The 18968-nt window shown below is 38.3% G+C and overlaps 1 protein-coding gene and 1 non-coding gene across 4 annotated transcripts in view; one reads left to right on the forward strand and one right to left on the reverse strand.

Annotated features, from left to right (window-relative positions):
* The window catches only part of LOC110159896 (E3 ubiquitin-protein ligase DTX1-like), a 38797-nt gene that overhangs the window by 19198 nt on the left and 631 nt on the right, over positions 1 to 18968 (reverse strand). The window contains exons 2-5 of one of the 3 annotated variants that reach the window (XM_055158243.1): positions 17743 to 17868; positions 16484 to 16710; positions 2064 to 2278; positions 510 to 1366 (exon numbers count right to left, since the gene is read on the reverse strand). In XM_055158243.1, coding sequence (XP_055014218.1) covers positions 510 to 1366; positions 2064 to 2278; positions 16484 to 16694 — 1283 coding nt within the window. In that variant the 5' untranslated portion in view covers positions 16695 to 16710; positions 17743 to 17868. Of the gene's footprint in view, positions 1 to 509; positions 1367 to 2063; positions 2279 to 16483; positions 16711 to 16990; positions 17460 to 17742; positions 18011 to 18968 lie in introns of those variants that run through there. The other 2 variants (XM_055158242.1, XM_020924497.2) reach the window with 2 other exon arrangements.
* Positions 18861 to 18933, forward strand: trnat-ugu (transfer RNA threonine (anticodon UGU)). The gene has a single exon. It is a non-coding gene; the product is annotated as a tRNA-Thr (tRNA).

An 18968-nucleotide genomic window follows, 5' to 3' on the forward strand; every position in this document is an offset into this window, starting at 1 on the left:
AACCAAAGTGAAGCGTTAAGTCAGATCCAAAAAGATTATACGCTACATTTAAAACTCCAACTCAGACAACTTGTAAATCCAGCCAATTTGTGGTACATCAAGATGAAAAATACTTTCTTGTTTTTCATTTCCCTCGGGCCCATGCTGGTTTCTTTTTACAAAGTAATCACCAATAGCTGATGTAATTGTTATTGCAAGATTTTTTTGAAGAATTTAAATAATCAGTTGGAAGAATTCCCTCTGAAGGACTGACCAAGGCTTAAAACCAAGTTTGTGTGTTTGGCCAAAACACAAATAAACTCTTGATTGCCTTGAATTGCATAAAATGCAACAACAATCCGACAAAGCCACAAAACAGAAACAAAATCTACGTGACTAACACGACAATCTGCAGCTGATTCACAAAAGTGAAGGACACTCTACAAATGTCTTGTACAGTGTGTTTGAGGTAGTGTGTACTATAAACCTGTATCATCAGAACAGACAGTGTAGACTCATTGTGGACTCACCCTGAGGCGATGAGTGCTCTGGACTGGGCCATGGCGATCCTCTGCAGCGCCGGGCGGCTGAGTCCAGCTAAGCTGGACCTTTGTGGCAAAGGGGCGTGGCAGGCTGTTGTCGCAGACGATGGCGTTCGCTGTGGCTTCATGACAACGGGGGACGGCGATGGCACAGGCGAGGGGGGCGTGGTCACGCTGCTGGCGGGAGTGATCAATGTGGCGGTTGGCACAACGTCATTGGCTGAAGATGAGGAGAGTTTGGCCGGAAGAGATGGAGGGTTCTGATGGGCGATCGGGGGCTGAGGGGGCGGGAGCGATGGCGGAGGTGGCCTATTGGAAGACGAGATGCCCAGAGAGGACGTGCCTGCGGTGAGCACAGCCAGAGACTGGGCAAACAGCTGGGCATTGGTCCTGGGGGACGCTGTATTTCGAGAGATAGCTAAACCATGTGGGAGGGTCTGGTAGTACCCCTGTGTCTGCATCTGCCCTCGGCCCAAAGTGGCAGATTTAGACGGGCTCAAGGAGCGGCCTGTAGGGGGCACTGTGTTTTTGGGGCGTTGCATGGTGAGCGAGCGGCGGCCCAGAGTCTGTACCCCCATGCCCCCTGTGTTGGTCTTCACACTCAGCACCAGCATGCACTGCTGACAGGAGCAGGGCTGCCCCAGGCCCGAGGGTGGCCCTCCCCCATTGGGGTAGACCGAGCTTCCGCCCCCCATACTTGCCCCAGAGACCCCCACGCCCAGCAGGGCTCCTGTCAGGCCTCCTCCAGCTCCTCCCCCGCTTTTGGGCAGGGGCCCTGACACCAGAGGGTAGGCCAAGTCGGCTCTTCTCTGGATCCTCCGGCACCTTTGACTCTGTCTGTTGACCTGCCAAAAGCATACAGACGCTAAGTAAAACTTTGTCACTAAAGGCATTTTACTTGTTTCAGAATGTGCTGCCAAAATCTCTGAAATGTTTAAATAAATGTTGGAGTTAGTGAAGTGTAGTGTAGTCATTGAGTGTATTAAACATTAGGTGTAAACATTGCAGCACACAGTACTTCTTTTAATGGGCCTATATTATACTATTGTCTGATCTGTTCAAATATTGTCTCCTCATCAAAAACATACCTAGAGTGGTGCATATTTAGGCTCTTTAGGTTCTAGGTTAGGTTCTTCTCTAAAACAGAAAACTCTGTTCCACCTTTTTATGTCCTGTGATAATGTAGGAAGGGCTCCATTGTGTTTTTAAACGCCATACACCTTTACTAGAATCATTTGGATAATTTCAGCCCTGGAACTACCAATCTCTACTGAACAAAATGTAAAAGGAGCCGTTAACTTGAAAACTACCACTTCATGACATCACAAGGTAAAATAGAGCATTCTGAGGTTTAGAGATTTATGCAGACTTTAAATAAAGGATTACTCAAACATGTGTGAATGAAACACAATTCCAGGTATGTTTTTGATGAGGTATGTTTATAACATGGCATAAATCTCAATTTTGCCTTTAAACATACCTAGACCTCAAACACTTTTAACACCATAAACTCATATTATACAGCCCTGTTCCATCTCTCACCTGTGTCATGTTCTGGTAGTCAATGAGGTAGCAGAAGCCGAGGGGCGTGAGGTCAAGGCAGGGCTGCTGGCGGCTGTGGGCAGTCTCTATGGCAATAGCCACCTCCATGTCGTACGGCGTCCACGATCCTGCGTCATTCTCCCACTCCCACTGCCAGCCCTGCCCTGGGGCCGAGGAAGGGTCATAAAAGCTCCTCCTCACTGGACGAATGGTGCCTGAAATACACCAAAGGGCAGGGTTAGTGACGAGGTTAGAGTCTACAGCATGTGGCAGACTGTACGCACTGGCTCAAATAACCAGACTCTGAGTTCAGACCATAGATGGTATAAAGTGGTCGGTTCCAGTCAAATGAAGCTCACTAAGGCCTGCAGTTATAGGTGTGAATTTGGAGCAAGTTCCATATGAGGAATAGGATTTACAGATAAAACTGTGAAATAAAAACCCCAGGATCAAGTAGTTAATACTAATATTTTAAGACCAAAATGACGAGTTTGATAGCAGCAGTTACAGAGAGAGGGACAACGTTTTTTTCAATGCAAAGTGAACTGGAACCAGAGTCAATAGAGCCAGAAGCACACCGTACTCACTTCCTATTTGTAATGTAGTGGCCAGCGGGTTAGCTATGTCCATAAATATGTTTTAAGAGACTATATATTAAGTATTATTTTTACAAGTGCTAGCTCTATTTAAGTAATATTCATTCATCGCTAACATTTTATTATTGAGTCATCCTTGTTACAAAGCTGACCCAAAGTCGAACTGTAGCACACCACATGTAGCAAAGTGGATACACGAGCTTTATGAGAATAATACATGAGTCAGGTGCGGTCGTATTGATCCCCGAAGGAGCTTTTTCATTGTGTAAGTTTGAATACAGAAGACCATTATACAGAGCTGCTTTCAATGTCACCACCAGTTTCACTAAAGAGTTTCAGTGTGTGGTCTCCTATGTACTAGTAATAGCAGGAGTTGTAGTGGTAGTTGTGGTAGTAGTACTATTAGTAGTTGTAGTAGCAGTAGTAGTTGTTGTTGTAACAGGAGCAGTAGTAGGAGTAGTACCAAAAGTGTCAAAAGAGAAAACTGCAGGTAGGACATAGGTATGTAGTTAATGCATAAAGCAACTGTAGCAGATTTTTAAAACATAAATTAGAAGGCCATTGCCAGTTTTGGTATCAGTACATATTGTATGCATCATCTTCTATAGGGACCCTAAAGGTATAAGTAGTACTGTCCTTTCAACTGTATAGTCTAATCCTTAATCATAGCTGCCCTCACTGTCTCTCTGTGTCCCCTCTCTAATATTTAAAAATGCTGGACCAGCGTTCACATGTCACTCACAGCTGGACTCTGCTCTGGGTGGGGCTTCTCCAAATATGAGCCCAGCGAAGTCTGACACATGCAGTAGACTCCAGCGTGTGAAAAGGAAGTTGTTTGAAATGTGTGGTTTGAAAACTAAAATAAAAAAACAGAAGTGAAACTATCGAGATATTTTAGAAAAATAGATGGGAAAATAATTTCAGAGAACATAACTCAAAAACGCAAGGATTTCTAGAATATAAAATAGTGCAAGGTCTATAAAGTTGTCATGGTTCATTCGCACCGGAATTCAACATTCATTTTAAAATGCAAAAATTTACCTGCAAATGAAATGGTTGAAAAAGTTGGCTAAAGTATTTTTCCATGTATATGCAATGCCTTTAGTATATAAAAAGCTAAAAAAAAAAAAAAAAAAAAATATAAATATATATATATATATATATATATATATATATATATATATATATATATATATATATATATATATATATATATATATATATATATATATATATATATATATATATATATATATAATTTTAACCTTAACACATTTTAGCAATTTTTTTATATTATGCATCTTTAATGTGCAGATTATGCTGGAGAGATTATACTGAAGTTACTTAATAAAGTCTGATCCTTTAATCACCAGTGCATAGCCACATACAACAACTACTTCCCTTCAACTACTATTATTACATCAACAACTACATGACCACAGCAAGTTATGACTACTACCAGAAGTATGCATACTAGGGGCTGTCATAATCTAAACTGTAAATAGACAGAGACTCAAACATAACCTGGATATTCTTAATGAAACTGTTTGGACTATTGCTACTATTATTATTGCATGTATGAATACTATAAGAAGTCTCAGGCATTGTCACAATGTCAAATTTTACTTTGCAATCATAGTGCCTATATAGGGCCTATATTATGCTATTTTCTGATCTATGTTACAATGTTGTTTCCTCATCAAAAACATAAAAAAATGACAAGTAGTACAACTACTGTAAAGGAGTTTATATGTGATGTGCTTAAGTTCATTTGGTTCATTAATTTACAGCTCTGAATTTATAATAAGTAACAATTGTTTTCTAAGAAGAAATGTATTTGTAATGCTCTTATGCTAGACTGCTAGGAGAAATCCACTCCATCAGACTTTTCATTTTTATAATGTGTATCTGCACCACTCTTCCTCATCTCCAGCAGCCGCAGACAGTAGCTCCTCCTCACCCTCCCCTACTCTGAACAGATACAGTGCTCTCCCATCTTCTCACACTCAAACAGTTATATTACTTACAAATGTCAAACTCATGAGATAGTGTCTGAAAAAAGATTCACGTGTGAATTATGAGTGCATTTGATTAATAACGTGTAAAGCTAAAAGCGGATTTAGAGCATTTAAAAGTTCATATTTTTGTCATTCCTGGGTCAGCGTAAAATGATAAGTGAGAAAGATAACCCAACCCAGCAGTAAGCCTCTATGGAGCTTTTTAGTTTCTGCAACGCGTGGAGGGACACGAGCATATTGAGCGAATGTGTATGAATGTGTACATATGAATGCATAATATTGAACGATTCAATATTATTTGATATTATTAAATATCGTTGGATCCCTGCTTGCTACTACTACAGCTGGATGTAAGGAGGGCTACCAAAAGTCTCTTGTCAATCTTATGCCAATTTTACTTTCTGATTACACCATGGATATTCAGAGTAGTTTTATTCTTCTTTATGAAACTGTGTGGACTTAAAAGGCATAAGTCAGAACCGCTGCATTTGGTGGCAAACAAAGGCGCTGGAGGCAGGTGGAGCGACTGGCCATCTGGTGCTTATTGTTCCCTGGACTATCACTGACCCTTTAATTCACACACAACCTATTTCCCACAGGCTTCGGCTCAGATTAGTGCAGCTACATGTCCTTATCCAAAAAGACCTTATTTAATTGTCTTTATTTGAGTGATAATGTCAACTTGTCTTAAAAAATAAAATAAAAATACAATCTGAGCTACACTACATTTTGCAGAAACTTATCCCTCACTTTCCTAATGCATTCCTAGCATTCAAATTAAACCTGGACTACACCAGGACTAAAACAGGACCAAACCAAGTCTAGATCAGGACTTTATTAGGTTCAAATCAGGACCATAACAGGACAAATTTAGAATAATATTGATAATAATTTAGCAGTATTAAATGTCCATAAAATAATGAACCTATGCAATATATTGACTTGCTCTTAAATCATTGTTGTTGACACATACAAGTTGAGGGAACTTCATAGACCATAATCCTTTGCTGTCCTTCAGAGTGACCAACATTTATTGGTGTGAGAGCTAGTTGGTACGTGGTTCGAGTCCAGCTCCAACCACTCTGACCCAAGACAGCTGTGGCTTCAGTAAAGCCTCACACCCAATAACTTGAATGAGTAATGCTAGTTAGCTCTTTCACAAGCTATTACAGAGAGACTGAATGTTTCAAAAATACATATTACAGCTTTTTTCTATTTGTTTTTTATATTAAACTTCAACATAAATAAACACTGAATGAACTGAATTATGTTTTTGTATATCACAGCAATTATAGTAGTAAAGCTTTTGTTTTGTCAGGCAGGTCGTGATTTGCTAATTGTGACTTCAAATGTATCCTATCACTTAACTTTTTATGTGAGAGAAATAAAAACACTTAAGATGGCCATAATAGTCATCCATATTCAGCAGGCTAGGACATGTTCAGTAGCGGTCATGCCCAATGCACATCTAAAAACCTCATGAAATCTTTAAGTGTGCATGAAAACAAAACACGTGGGACCAGGAAGTACCTCTTTTATATCTACTGCTTCAGTTGGCAATGGGAACAATATTTTTATAAGTATTAAATTAAGAATGAATATCTATTATAGGCAAGACAATAGACTTCTACAACTATTACTGTTATCTTGGTAAACATTTCTTTATGCCCTCCCTTTTCGGCTATGGCAGAAAATGTCTTGCCGAGGGACACAAGAACAAAAAAAATATACTTTACAAAATGCATATCCAGCGCTTCGTTGTCCCATGATTTTTCTGTGTTTGTCTATTTTAAACAATAATGGAAATTGTGCAACCCGGCAAAGTTAAAGATTCAGAAAAAGCATACAAATACACTATTTTAACATATATTTCAAACTCCTGTTTATTGTTGAAAAGATATTGCCAAAACATTTTAGTTACCTCCATCCATATTTCTGGTCTTTCCATGACTAAGATGAAAAAGTCACATTTTATCAGTGCACCAGATATGGGTTATTTGAGGTCAGAACAACCCAAGTCCACACAAAAAAACTCTTTCTTCTCATTATCAGCTGCTCACTCGTGGAATGGGCACCTGGTGGATTTGGTTTGGGTCTTTCAACCTTTCTTCCTTATCTTAGCCACTGCCCCCTAATCCCAAGTCATCAATTAATGTCATTAGTCAAATACAGCTAATACAATTAAACAAAGACTAAATCCAATGACTATTCACTGTTCTTGCTAAGACATAACCGAAACTTTTACTTTGTGCAGGTTTATTTTGTAGCTTAGTTCTAGGTTTTAGGCTATGGTGTCTACTATCTATTCTATACTATTCCTCTGCCGTAGTTCTTCCATATTAAAGATGCACTATACATTTTACAGTGGAGGGTCAGTATGCATTCACACCTTTCATTCTACAAGCAGGTGACGCTACCAGCTACAGGTCAGTTCTGTGGAGAGGCAACCCTGCTCACAGTAAGAATGTAAGAGTGAATGTTTTTCAAGGTTTTTAGCAATAAAATACCTGAAATTTAATAAATGCAAGGTTAGTTTGATGCCATGTGGTACATTTTTGGTAGAGCAATACGGTAGCAGGTAGCAGACCCTCCAACAGAAAAGATACACCTTAATTAGACTATTAATCTGTGCTTTAGTTAGGGTGAGTGGCCATTCATTTTGACTTGACTCTCTCTATGTTTTCAAACGTACAGAAAGTAGTGAAGTAAGGACAAAACCAGTGACTACTGAAAAAGTTATACTAATTAAAAGTTACATGGCTAATAATCTATTAAATTATAAGTACAAATACAGCTGTCTAAATTGTAATGAACTGCTCAAAGAATTATGTAATTTTAGAAGAATTATTCTTTAATAGAAAGCTTGATCAGCCAAGTGGTGTAAGTATTAAACCACAAAAAGAATAAAAGATACTATAACGGTCTATAACAGTGTCTGTTAAAGTTAAGCATCTCCATGTTGAACTCCCTTTTCTAAGATCAACAGTGTAATATAAATCAGATGCACATTTTCCTTGTTTTGCTGCACTTGTTGAAATGCTGAAACGCCTGAATCGCTCTGAGGCACGTCACATGAGAGGCATTACCGGAGCTGAGCCAAAACAACACGCATTCTTTCACTTTTACAGAAACAAGTGGAAAACCACTACATATTTGAGGGTCATGGTCAAATGCAAGCAACACTCAAGCAACACCAATGTGCATTTTAGGACTATTGGCACATATTCAATAAAAAAAAAAAAAATTATTAAATAAGAAAAAAAAATTATAGAAAGAAGTTTAACTTCAAGAATTTTGACTTTGCAAACTGTTATTCCTGAACACTTGGGTATTTTGGTAAGATTTTAAAATTAGTTTTACAACAAAAATTTGCAGAAAGTACAATTTTTACAAAGTTAACTTGTAATGACACTCAAAAAATATAACCTATAATTATATAACTATATACTTTTAAGGTTAAGTAATTTCCACCTGTTGAGGTTGTGGTGTTGTGGGTATTCCAAGTTTGCAATAATGAATTTAATAAAAGTAAGTATGGTTTTGGGGCCTGAAGCAAAAAGGCATGTTGATGTCAGCACTTCAGTTTATCTCCAACAGCTCCAGATTTGTTGAAAATGTAAGTGTTAAAAAGATGAATGGATGTTTAAAACCTAGACTAACAAGAGCCTTTTTGGGAGCAATACATAAATATTTAGACTTCTTAGTGGGGGTCAGCTGGATTCTTATCTAAATTTTGATTTTAAAGTTGCACTGTCACTTTTCAGGTAGAGGGCGTACGTCAGCTGCTTGTCTCCCTAAATGCTCCTGCTTTGTCTACAATATTCGATAGTATGACAGCAAACTTGTATCTCCAAGGACATGATGTGATATTGTATTATGGCAATAAAGTTGAGTTTGAATCATAAGGTAATATGTTTTCAAGGGATTTTCAGCAATAAAAACACCTGACAGAATAATTGCAAAAGTAATGTAAAACTGTGGAACATGTAGGCACAAAATGACATTTCTATAGAAACAAGTAGGTGGCAGACAGCACATCTGAAATGTTACACCTTTAACAAATGAAATTATAATTTGTCATAAAATGCACACTATTACACTAGAAAAGCGATTTTACATGTAGGTTTGTCTTGTCTTGTGTGGTGGAGCGGCGCTGACTGAAGTGAACCTCGGGGGCCTCAGAGACAGTAACTCGAGTCGCACAGTTTCACAAACAACAGCTCAAAGTCCTGACCTCCACCTCTCTCTCCCTTTCTTTTCTTTTCTCTCGCTTCCTCTTTCCTCTCTCTTAGTCTCCCCCTTCACTGTTGTATGACGCGCGCACTACACTGCCTTGGCTCTATAAAACACGGAGTATCCTTTAGGCACAGCTGTAGTCACAGAAAATACACTTGCTACCTAGCTATATTTTTTATTTATTAATATCATATCACTATTCTATTTGCTTACACTTTTATTAAAGAAGTCAACAAATGCAAAGTTAAATAAAATAGATTTCATATTATTTTCTTTAATATAAATTTATCATCATTCCAATCTCTACTCTGAACCACTTGGAGGATGATTTGCTCATAAATGATCATAAATGACCACCCTTGTTTCAAATACACTTAAAATAAATTGGATTATCCTATTTCAAACTCTTTAGACAAATCTATTCAAATGATCAACTCAAATCTACAGGAAGTGTTCAGCACCCTGCTTATCAAAAAAATAAAAAAATCTAATCCGAATTTTGTATTTAATCTTAATATGTCAAATTATCAACACAATTTCAAACTGCCACGGCTGCCTTATATGTGGGTTTCTGGGCCCATCAGTCACTCAATACCACACCTCATTCTTAGGCAATTAATTAAGTTTTAATCAATTCGAGATCCAATCATTTCAAATTGTCCGTGATCATCATAGGGGTGAGCCAATCTTCTGCCAATAAAACCATGTGTAGAGCAAAGTTAGGACTTGGAAAGAATAAATTATAATTTTTGTGTAATTTTTTTGTGCCATATCACCCAGCTTAGTGAGAGCAACTACATATTTTATCATTATTATTATTTGTCTGACTGTCCTTATAAAGTCCTGTAGTGAGGAAGTACCGATGCTTGCATGTTACCATCTACAGAGACCTCAGGGGACTCTCTTCTCCATTCCTCTTTTAACCTTTTTATCTATATTTCTGTTGTTCCCACCTCTGTCCTGTCTAACTTTATCCTACCACTAGCTCCCCTTTGCGTTTTCTCTGCTTTTGTCTCCACTTGGCATCACCTTGAAAGCGTCCTGTCCCTGGAGTTTTGAGTTCAGAGTCAATTTTCGCCTTCAGAGAGTGTAAAAGGGAGAAAAGGCTGATGGAGGAATGATAGGAGTGACATGGATCAGATAGGCAACAGGAAGTAGCACAAACGAGTCACCCCTGAAGGGACAAGCAGATGTGGACAAGTCTCAACAAGTTTGGTTCACACTAATTTTGGTGACAAGGTGGAGAACTAATAAATGTATATTGTCAAATACTCACTTAATCAATACAATTAGATACATAATAGGGCAGGGTTTGGGGGACAACTACTGTAAAGACAGTTCCTCTTGAAGGTCCAAATTTAGTTTTATAGAAAAAGTACAGATCTCATCCTGGATTAGTTCTGTTTTAGAGGGTATGTAACAAAGTTCACCCTTCGTCATAACTTATTTAACCAATTCTAAATTATATAAAAGCAACAGTGTGTAACTTTCTGGAGGTGGCATGTCACAAGCATGATTCCATGGAAATATAAAGTTAAAATTATACTTCTAAACAGTCTCCATGGAGATAGATTGTTTCATGCCATACTGTGTAATATTAGGCAAATAAAGAGTCGGGTTTGTGGAGATGCAAGCTCCCTCAGCATAAACACAAATGCATTGTATGTATTTCAGTGCAATAAATATTTCAGTGCAATAAATGCATCTATCATGGACAAATATGCTATTATTGTAGTCTATTTTTTGGCTAGAAAGTTACATAATGGAGCTATAACCATGCAAATTATAAAGACATTAAGGAGCAATAAAAATGTAGAGAAGCACGTCTATCCTTACAAAACCACTCTCTTAAAAAAATCACATGCAGTTCATGTCTCTAGAGGACAAAACATGGCTTGCAGGTTTTGTATACATGAATTGTGATCTGCTACCACAGAAAGTGCAATTTTGAGACACATTTGATTAGCATTTCTGTTCTGTTCTGTTCAATTTCCAACAAGCTTTGTAAGATTTTGAAGAAGCAGTGCATGTAATAATAAATGATGAGAACACTGCATTATGTTAGTATGTGACAAGTTAATTTATATGAGAAAGTTGTCAACAAGATGATGCCGAACAGAAGTCTCGCCTGAAGGGAGCCGGGGCACTAACCACATACAAATACAAGTCTGAACATGAGTCTATGTGATTTTCTCATTATAAAAACAGCTGACTTATCCCACTGATCCTGTATGTGCATGGTAGGACTCCCTCTTGGTCAGCACAATCCCCCCTTTTGGGCTGTGTCTCGGGGGAATTCACCCTCCTCCCTCTTTCTCCCTCCCACCATGACCCCCGTGCCCCAAAGCATTGTGGGGGTCTGGGAATGCGTCTCTGTCGGTGGGACCAGCTGGGGCAGGACGAGCTACAGGCGGCTGGAGGAGGAGAAAAGATGCTAACCGTCTTGGAACAACGCCCTGCTTAGGTTTTAAATGACGAGCCTGGGGTTTTAAATGGTCATATAAAACACATGTGATGGAGCAGGGATGAAGAACCATGCTACAAATTTATAGTTATAGTCTGTGCTTAGATACTTGGAGACTCTAAAAGTCAGCCAGTCAGCTTCATGCCCTGTTTTAGTCCCTATTAGCGCTGAGCGATTTAGGAAAAATATCTAACTGCGATAGTGATTAGATTTAAAATGTATGCTTTAATTAAAAGATGTTGTTCCCATTTTAAAAGTTTCCAAGAAAATGAAGAAAAAGACTAACACATGAGCTGACAAACTAAAATAAGAATCACCTTTCAGAACATGTTTGGACGGATCTAAATTGCAAGGTGACCATTTTTTATGCAGAATAAGACAGGGTATTTTGTGGTTTGTGAAGGAAATTATGGTTCTTCAGAAACTGCAGCCTTTGCAATTTGCTGATTGCGTTCATTAAAGCCGTGATTCGATTTCGATTAATCTTGCAGCTCTAGTCCCTAGTTAGTAAAGCAGTTCTCTAATGTCCAAATGTCCTTTGGACAGCAGAAACAGCAGTTTGTGGTTTAGTCCTGATCCTTTTGAATGTTTTGAACAATATTTGATTTAGGTTAATATTAGGGATGTAACGATATCCAAATCTCACGGTACGATATTATCATGATATGCATCTCATGGTACGATATTTACTGTGATATTTTGAAGAGGCTAAAGTAATTGTAGATGGGACACTTTTTTGCTTTTTAAATACCTTTACAAGATTTTGGTGTGAATTATTACCGTCATAATCCCAAGAATTCAAGTAAAAAACATATTTCTTCATGTTGTCTGCACTGAAATGAATCATGGGATATGTAGTTCCCAATGTTCATAAGCTGTTGCTACTATAAAACCATGCATTTAAGCAAAGGAACTTGTAATTCAATATATTGTGACAGCGCACGATATTATTGTGAGACTTTTGATGATATCACAATATTTTGGTTATTGTGGCATCCCTAGTTAATGTGACAGCTTTAATAAAAAAACTCTTAATTTAACAAGAATGGAAGCATAATATAATTTTTCAATTATTGTTTTACATGTTGATGTAGCAATTAACACTCCACAATGAAAGTCAAAAAGTGAAACAACTGCACCAAACACTAATAGCAGATAATGACATTAAATCATGCAAACAGTTGGTAAAGATTTGCCCAAAATATAACACAATATTGTATTGTATCATTTTGGACTCCACAAACCTGACTTAGCCTGGACTAGGGCTTCAACTTCAGTCTCCATGGAAATGTTGTTCCTATTGTTGTATTATTTCACAATATGACTCTATTTCCCTGGAATCATGCAGGTGATGTACCACCTCCAACATTTTACATGGTGTGTTGCTTTAATGTAAAGGTTTGAGCTTTATAGGAAACCAAGGGCTGTACTAAAACCTATACTGAATACATTTATATTACTTTCAGTTTACTTACATAAATAATTTTAGATGAAATTTCCGTTTAAGGAAGTCTTTTTATGTGAAAGTACATGTGGCAAGCCTGGTTCACATGCGACTCAATCAGACAGAGTTTGAAGTGCAGTGTGAAATGTTTGAGGTTCATTAGAAATGCTGCTGCTGCTAAAGCTAAAACCACTGACATATTTTAGTTCAGCCACTCCAATGTAAAGAGCACAAAAATCTGCCACAATGACAGGATAAAGCCAACCTCATCAAATATATATACAGGAAGATAAAGTGTATAGAGGCACAGTTCTCACAGTAACATATTATGGTACTTTGCATCCTTAAAGTTGTAAAAGAACATCAGAGTTTAATGAATGAGGCTATTCATGATTACACTGTTAATTCATATTTCACTTTAATTTCTTAATTTTTCATGGAACTATCACAGTGTCTTTTAGAGATGAAAATCCCTGCTCTATTTTCACGTGTCATATGATGCAGCTTGTCTCAGTGGCTGTTACTGGAGTATGAAAAACATGTGCTAAACACATCCGTTACCAAGTCTGAGGAAGTCACAGCTAAATCCCTTTTCTAAACTGCTACTCTACTGCTCTTATCTGCTGTTATCACTGTCATTCATGTAGCAGAGTAAACACAACATTAGAATATATTTGTCTAGTGATAAAAAGGTAAAAGCTGGAGCATTTTAGGGAGGAGATTTGGAAAAGTATTGCAAACTTTTTTTTTTTTTTAAAGCAAGAAAAGACTGAAATATGAAATGTTAAACTAATACAAGAATCACATGCACTTCAAAACATGTTTGAATTGGTCCGAACTACTGTGATGGTAGTGATGTTCGTTTATGACAAAAATGATGATTCTTCTAAAATGTCAAAATTATCCTGTAAAGAAAGTTTTGTGACAGTGTAGTTTGAAAGCACACTCTTTAGGAACACAGGAACATAATATAGTGTACACTGACACAGTACATCTACTTACTGATACACTGGCACAGTACATCTACTTACTGATACACTGGCACAGTACATATACAGTTTTTGTTACAGTACTTTTTTTTTTTTCCCTTTTACACCTACCATTCTGAGCAAAAGATAATTATTTGCGTTTTTATTCTTATTATTTTTTGCAATTGAACATAGTAATAATTGAAATCATGATACATTTGGTTAAATGCATAACCATACTACAGGGATATTATAATACACTAAAGTCACTTTAAATACACTCACGATTTATTCTTGTCAATGCTGCATTGTACATAACCACACAGTCACTGCTAAAATGTTGTAGTCTTATAGCTTTACCCTGTTGTTTCACTGAGTAATTGGTGTTTTTGCTAAGTTTTAATTTTGATTCTATTGCAATGATTCTTGGAGGCCAACATTTCCTCTTTCTTATCTAAAAAGTATCTATAGCAAAAGAGGAAAAAACACTTGTTAACTAACAAAAACAAAACAGAAGTGGGTGCAAAGTAGCACAAAACTATTATTATGTTAATCGAGTGCTAATTAAATTACTAAATTAGTTGACAATTATCTTGATAATTGAGTAGCTGCTATTTATCAATTAACTTGTTTCAAGATTATTCATATGAAAAAGAACAAGTATCCTATAAAACACTGTATTATATAGTGCTACACATTTTACATAAAAAGCTATGAATTTTCTTCTATTAGCTTCTCAGTTCAGTATCATCGTCTTTGCTTTTGGAGTTGCAATGAACATTCTGAACAGAATCATACTTTTTAAACACAGATTTCAAACCTAATCAAAACCGGTTTTTGATTTGTTATCAAAATTGTGCAGTCCTATCACACATTTTCAGTCAGCAGTTACATTTTGGCTATGGCAGAACTAACTTGCTGTAATCGCTCAAATGCAACAGACACATACTCTCTAGTGAGATGAACACAGCTAATACTTTGATAAACCTACAATGTAAAAAGTGTGGACTAGAAACTGCGAAAAGACTAACTCTTGTGTCCTATCAATGCTAGAGAATGTCAGAACTAAAAATGAAAAGCCCAAAAGAATCATGTCTATTGTCAAAACTAAACACTGAAAAGAAGAGGAAGGAGAGAGAGGGAATGGAGAGAATGAGAGGAAGGGGAGATGGATGGGGGGTTAACAGAGAAATTGAAGGAACAAGACAGAATGAGAGAGGCAGAGAGAAAGACACTCACGGAAAGGTGAAATGATGAAGAGATTATAATGGAGAGATTGAGAGATAAAAAGGGAGGGGAAGAGGGCAAAAGAGAGAAGGATGTGATACAAAGGTATCACAGAAGCGAGAGGAAAGAGAGTTAGAAACAGAGAGAGAGGATGCAGAAGTGAAGGAGGTATAGAGATATGGGACAGCAGTTTAGAGACAGACAGAAGGAGCAGAAAGAGAGAAGGAAAAAGATAGACAAGAGAAAAGAGAGAAGAGTGAAGTGGAGTGAACATTTCTCATTAGGACATGAATTATTCTCCTAAACTCCTGCCATATCTGCCCCTGGTCTCTGCCCCTGCCCTGTTTGCCACTGCCTCAGCGTCTGTCTCTACCCCAGTCTCTTTGTGGGGACAGTGCAGCTGGTGTGTGTTTTCAGCATTGTGGCTAAGAGCTGAAGAATGCTCCTCACTCATTCACAGCTGCTGCAGACCATCACAGTCTACCTCACATTCACACAACAAACAAAGTCTAAAATACACACACAAGTACGTGCAAAACAGTACTCATATAGGGTTACAACTAACATTTATTTGCCTTGTTGATTCAACTATCAATCATAATTTTTGATCACTTGATTTGCCGCATTAATGTGAGACTCTATTTAACGTAGATGAAGCTAAAGTGATGCCAGTTGAAGTCACCCTGATAGAGAATATTTACAGACCAAACGGTTTTACTATAATACTACAAAGTTTGGCATGAAAACTCCTGAAAAAAGACCATCTAGGTGCTCAAACAGTACTCTATAAAGCAAGCACAGATACATGAGTTAACTTAAATAATTGGATTATAATAGAATTTATAGAGATTATTTAGCAGTTTTATAGTTCTTGACAAGAAATTACAACTTTACAAGCATCACAACACTGAACTTATGCACCCCTTACAACTTTCTGCATTGGGCTGCCCTGTCATAAGAGCTCCTCCTTGTAAAATCTGTTTACAATCTCATCCACTCCACCCATTCTTGAGCCAAATTCAAAACAGTTGTACACAGCTCCATGGTGAGCCAAAACATACAAACTCCCACTCACTATGCAAATAAAATGCACTATACTGAATAACATCAAGGTTCTTAACTATGGGTTCAGCCCGTGTCGTATGGGTTGTTTTGGTGAGTAATATGAGTAGACCTAGAAATCAAATTCTGTTGTAGTTTCGGCCCGAGTTAAACAGTTTTAGGTTCAATTACCATTTTTATAGTTAGTCTGCCTACTACTTGTTACCACCCAAGGTATACAGTATAAACCACTACCAGTGCAGACGACCATATGCATTGCAAAATATGCCTGAACATTTCCCAAACATCACTGTTTCTTGAACACAGCATCTTGGAACATGGAGAAAAAACGCAATTATGGGAAACTTCTTCCTGGAGTATAATTGGTCATTCAAAAGGGAATCTTTAGGTTATCATCTTTCTTACCTGTGTCCTGCCTGAACTGGTGCATGGACTGGAGATCTATGATGTAGGGCGCCAGGCGACTGTCCACTTGGCCCAGGACCACGCTTCCTCCGCGGGGGTCGCTGCTCCTTATGGCCGCCTCGATTTGGTGGGACACTGCGGGGCTGTAGGGCCGCCAACGTCCGTGCTCGTTCAGCCATTCCCACACCACCACCGCGGAGCCCATGAGCATGCTGCTACTGCTGGCCCTTGAGGAGAAATCAAGAGGTTTTAGACGACAAAGAGAGCTGTATTCCGCTGCCAAGTAGTGCTAGCCATCACCGAGATGAGTGAGGGGGTTCTTAGCCAAAATAAATGGGTCCGTCTGCTGCTAATCCAGAGGCCAGCCAGACACCGAGCGTTTCCACTTGTCTTTTTGTCATGCAGTAAATAATATGCGATCTAGCACTAAACCTGCACATATTTACAAGTCATACCTAAATAATTAAAAGCAAAATATGAGACAAGACAAAGCCATTTCAGTCTTACATGAAGCAGCGGCTGAGCTAACGCCGGGACAAGACGCCGATACATTGTTGTGCAAAGATCCGAGCAGACTGCATCGCAAAGCGGGGAAATCAAGGTCCTCCCTGGGCTGTATGCAGTTGTAACGCCGTAACAAGGAGCTGGGACGTCCGTCAGGCGAAGCGAGGGCTCGGTACACTGGACACCGGTCTTCTGCTTTAGCTTGAGCCAAACCAAAGCGGTCTCGTAGATGTTCAGCGCGGGGGCCTTTACGCACGGGGCTTTGTGTGATTCTCGTTTGGGTAGAAGAAATCTCGCCTCGATGTGTGATCAATTACCAGTTCTCACTTCAAATTTAAGTCGAAACCTTCACACTAGGTAATAAACCGCTCAGAGAAAGTGAGGATCTTGACACCTATTGTCCGTAAAGCTCCCGTACTCTGGGCGTAGCGAAATCTTAAAACTCGTAGATTCCAACAGCGCGCTGCCAGCCTCTGCGATGTTGAATCAAAAACTGGTTCAACTGGTCCGTGGTGATTTCTAAACATCACACTACTATGGGATAGTGCAGAGCTGTAAGTCATGTTCTGAGTCTATTTAACCCATAATACTGTGTTATTGTGTGGTTTCATCATATTACACCGGGTATCCAAAATTGCACTGAAGTAAAAGTTAAGTTAATAGCTTTAGAAACTAGTTTGTCGTTTCTTATTTACTTAGCCATGACAAAATTTAAGATGACATTTCTGCATGCACACAACTTGTTACAGTCTCACCTGCTGAAATGATCTTCTGTTTCACTTGGAACAGAATTCAGGACCGTCCCAAGTCTTTCAGTAAATCCACTTCACCCTTTTGGCTGCTCCATTCCGTTTAATTTGCAGGTGGTAGCAAAATCCTACCTATGTTTAACAAAACTTCAGTGAGACAACACGTTTAAAAGTTAACACCGATCGCTAAACTGGTAATTCATCCATAATTGAAGCGTCTCATCGGTATCCAAACGCTATCCCGCGGCCTCCATCTTCGTCTTGTCGTGAGAAACCCTAGTCTAATGAACAGAGGGAATTGGGAGGACAACAGCCCCAGGGTTTAGGCACCACTCCACGCCCCCACAGTCTCCCACGGCCTCACACAACCCACAGCCAATGGGACGTTCAGCACCCCAACCCTCATTTCATTTGCACAAAACATTAATTAAGCCTACTTATTAATTAATTGGATATCTGATTGGAAGAATTTTAGGCCTATATTTCTGAATTTCATGCGTTAAGCTATAGAAAATTAATGGACAGAGTGCATTTGTAGACATTTCTTTCATCAAACACTAGGCCTATTTATGTAGTAGCCTATGACACAGAAACTATTACTCCCAGAGAGGAAATTATTTGTCAGATGTTGCACATCTACATAGAGAACAGAAACGTAGATAATCGTTACTGTTATTGCGTTAAATAAATCATCACAATACAAAATAGAGATCTTAACATTTTAACGTATAAGTCAGTCACTGTAGTTTGGGGCAATTATTTGAAAAAAAGTAGCGCATCACTGCCATCTTGAGGATAATATTGAGTAATGTCACGACCAACAGAGGCGATTTTTTTAACCTGTGGTCATGGTGTGTGACTGGACAGAAACAGTTATACAAAATTTAAATGTTTGAATAGGTTAGAATAATAAAGTTGATTGGAAATTCGAAAGCCAATATTTAATTTAGTCATAGCTGGTAGAATTTAATTGATCTGTACTTGCATAATATATGTTTTTACTATTAAATCAGACGTTATAAATCACATCTAGACACACAACAATAACAAACATTTCTCAAAATGCTGAAACCATCTCTGGAAATATCTATTTAGGCCAATATGACGTCAGTTCCGTCGTCCAAGGCTCCATAGCTCAGGGGTTAGAGCACTGGTCTTGTAAACCAGGGGTCGCGAGTTCAAATCTCGCTGGGGCCTGGATAACTTTTCATTTTCCCCACAATTTTAAGTTC

This window comes from Boleophthalmus pectinirostris, unplaced genomic scaffold (assembly GCF_026225935.1).
Source record: "Boleophthalmus pectinirostris isolate CB_2022bp ecotype Guang Dong unplaced genomic scaffold, ASM2622593v1 HiC_scaffold_22, whole genome shotgun sequence".
NCBI lineage: Eukaryota > Metazoa > Chordata > Actinopteri > Gobiiformes > Gobiidae > Boleophthalmus > Boleophthalmus pectinirostris.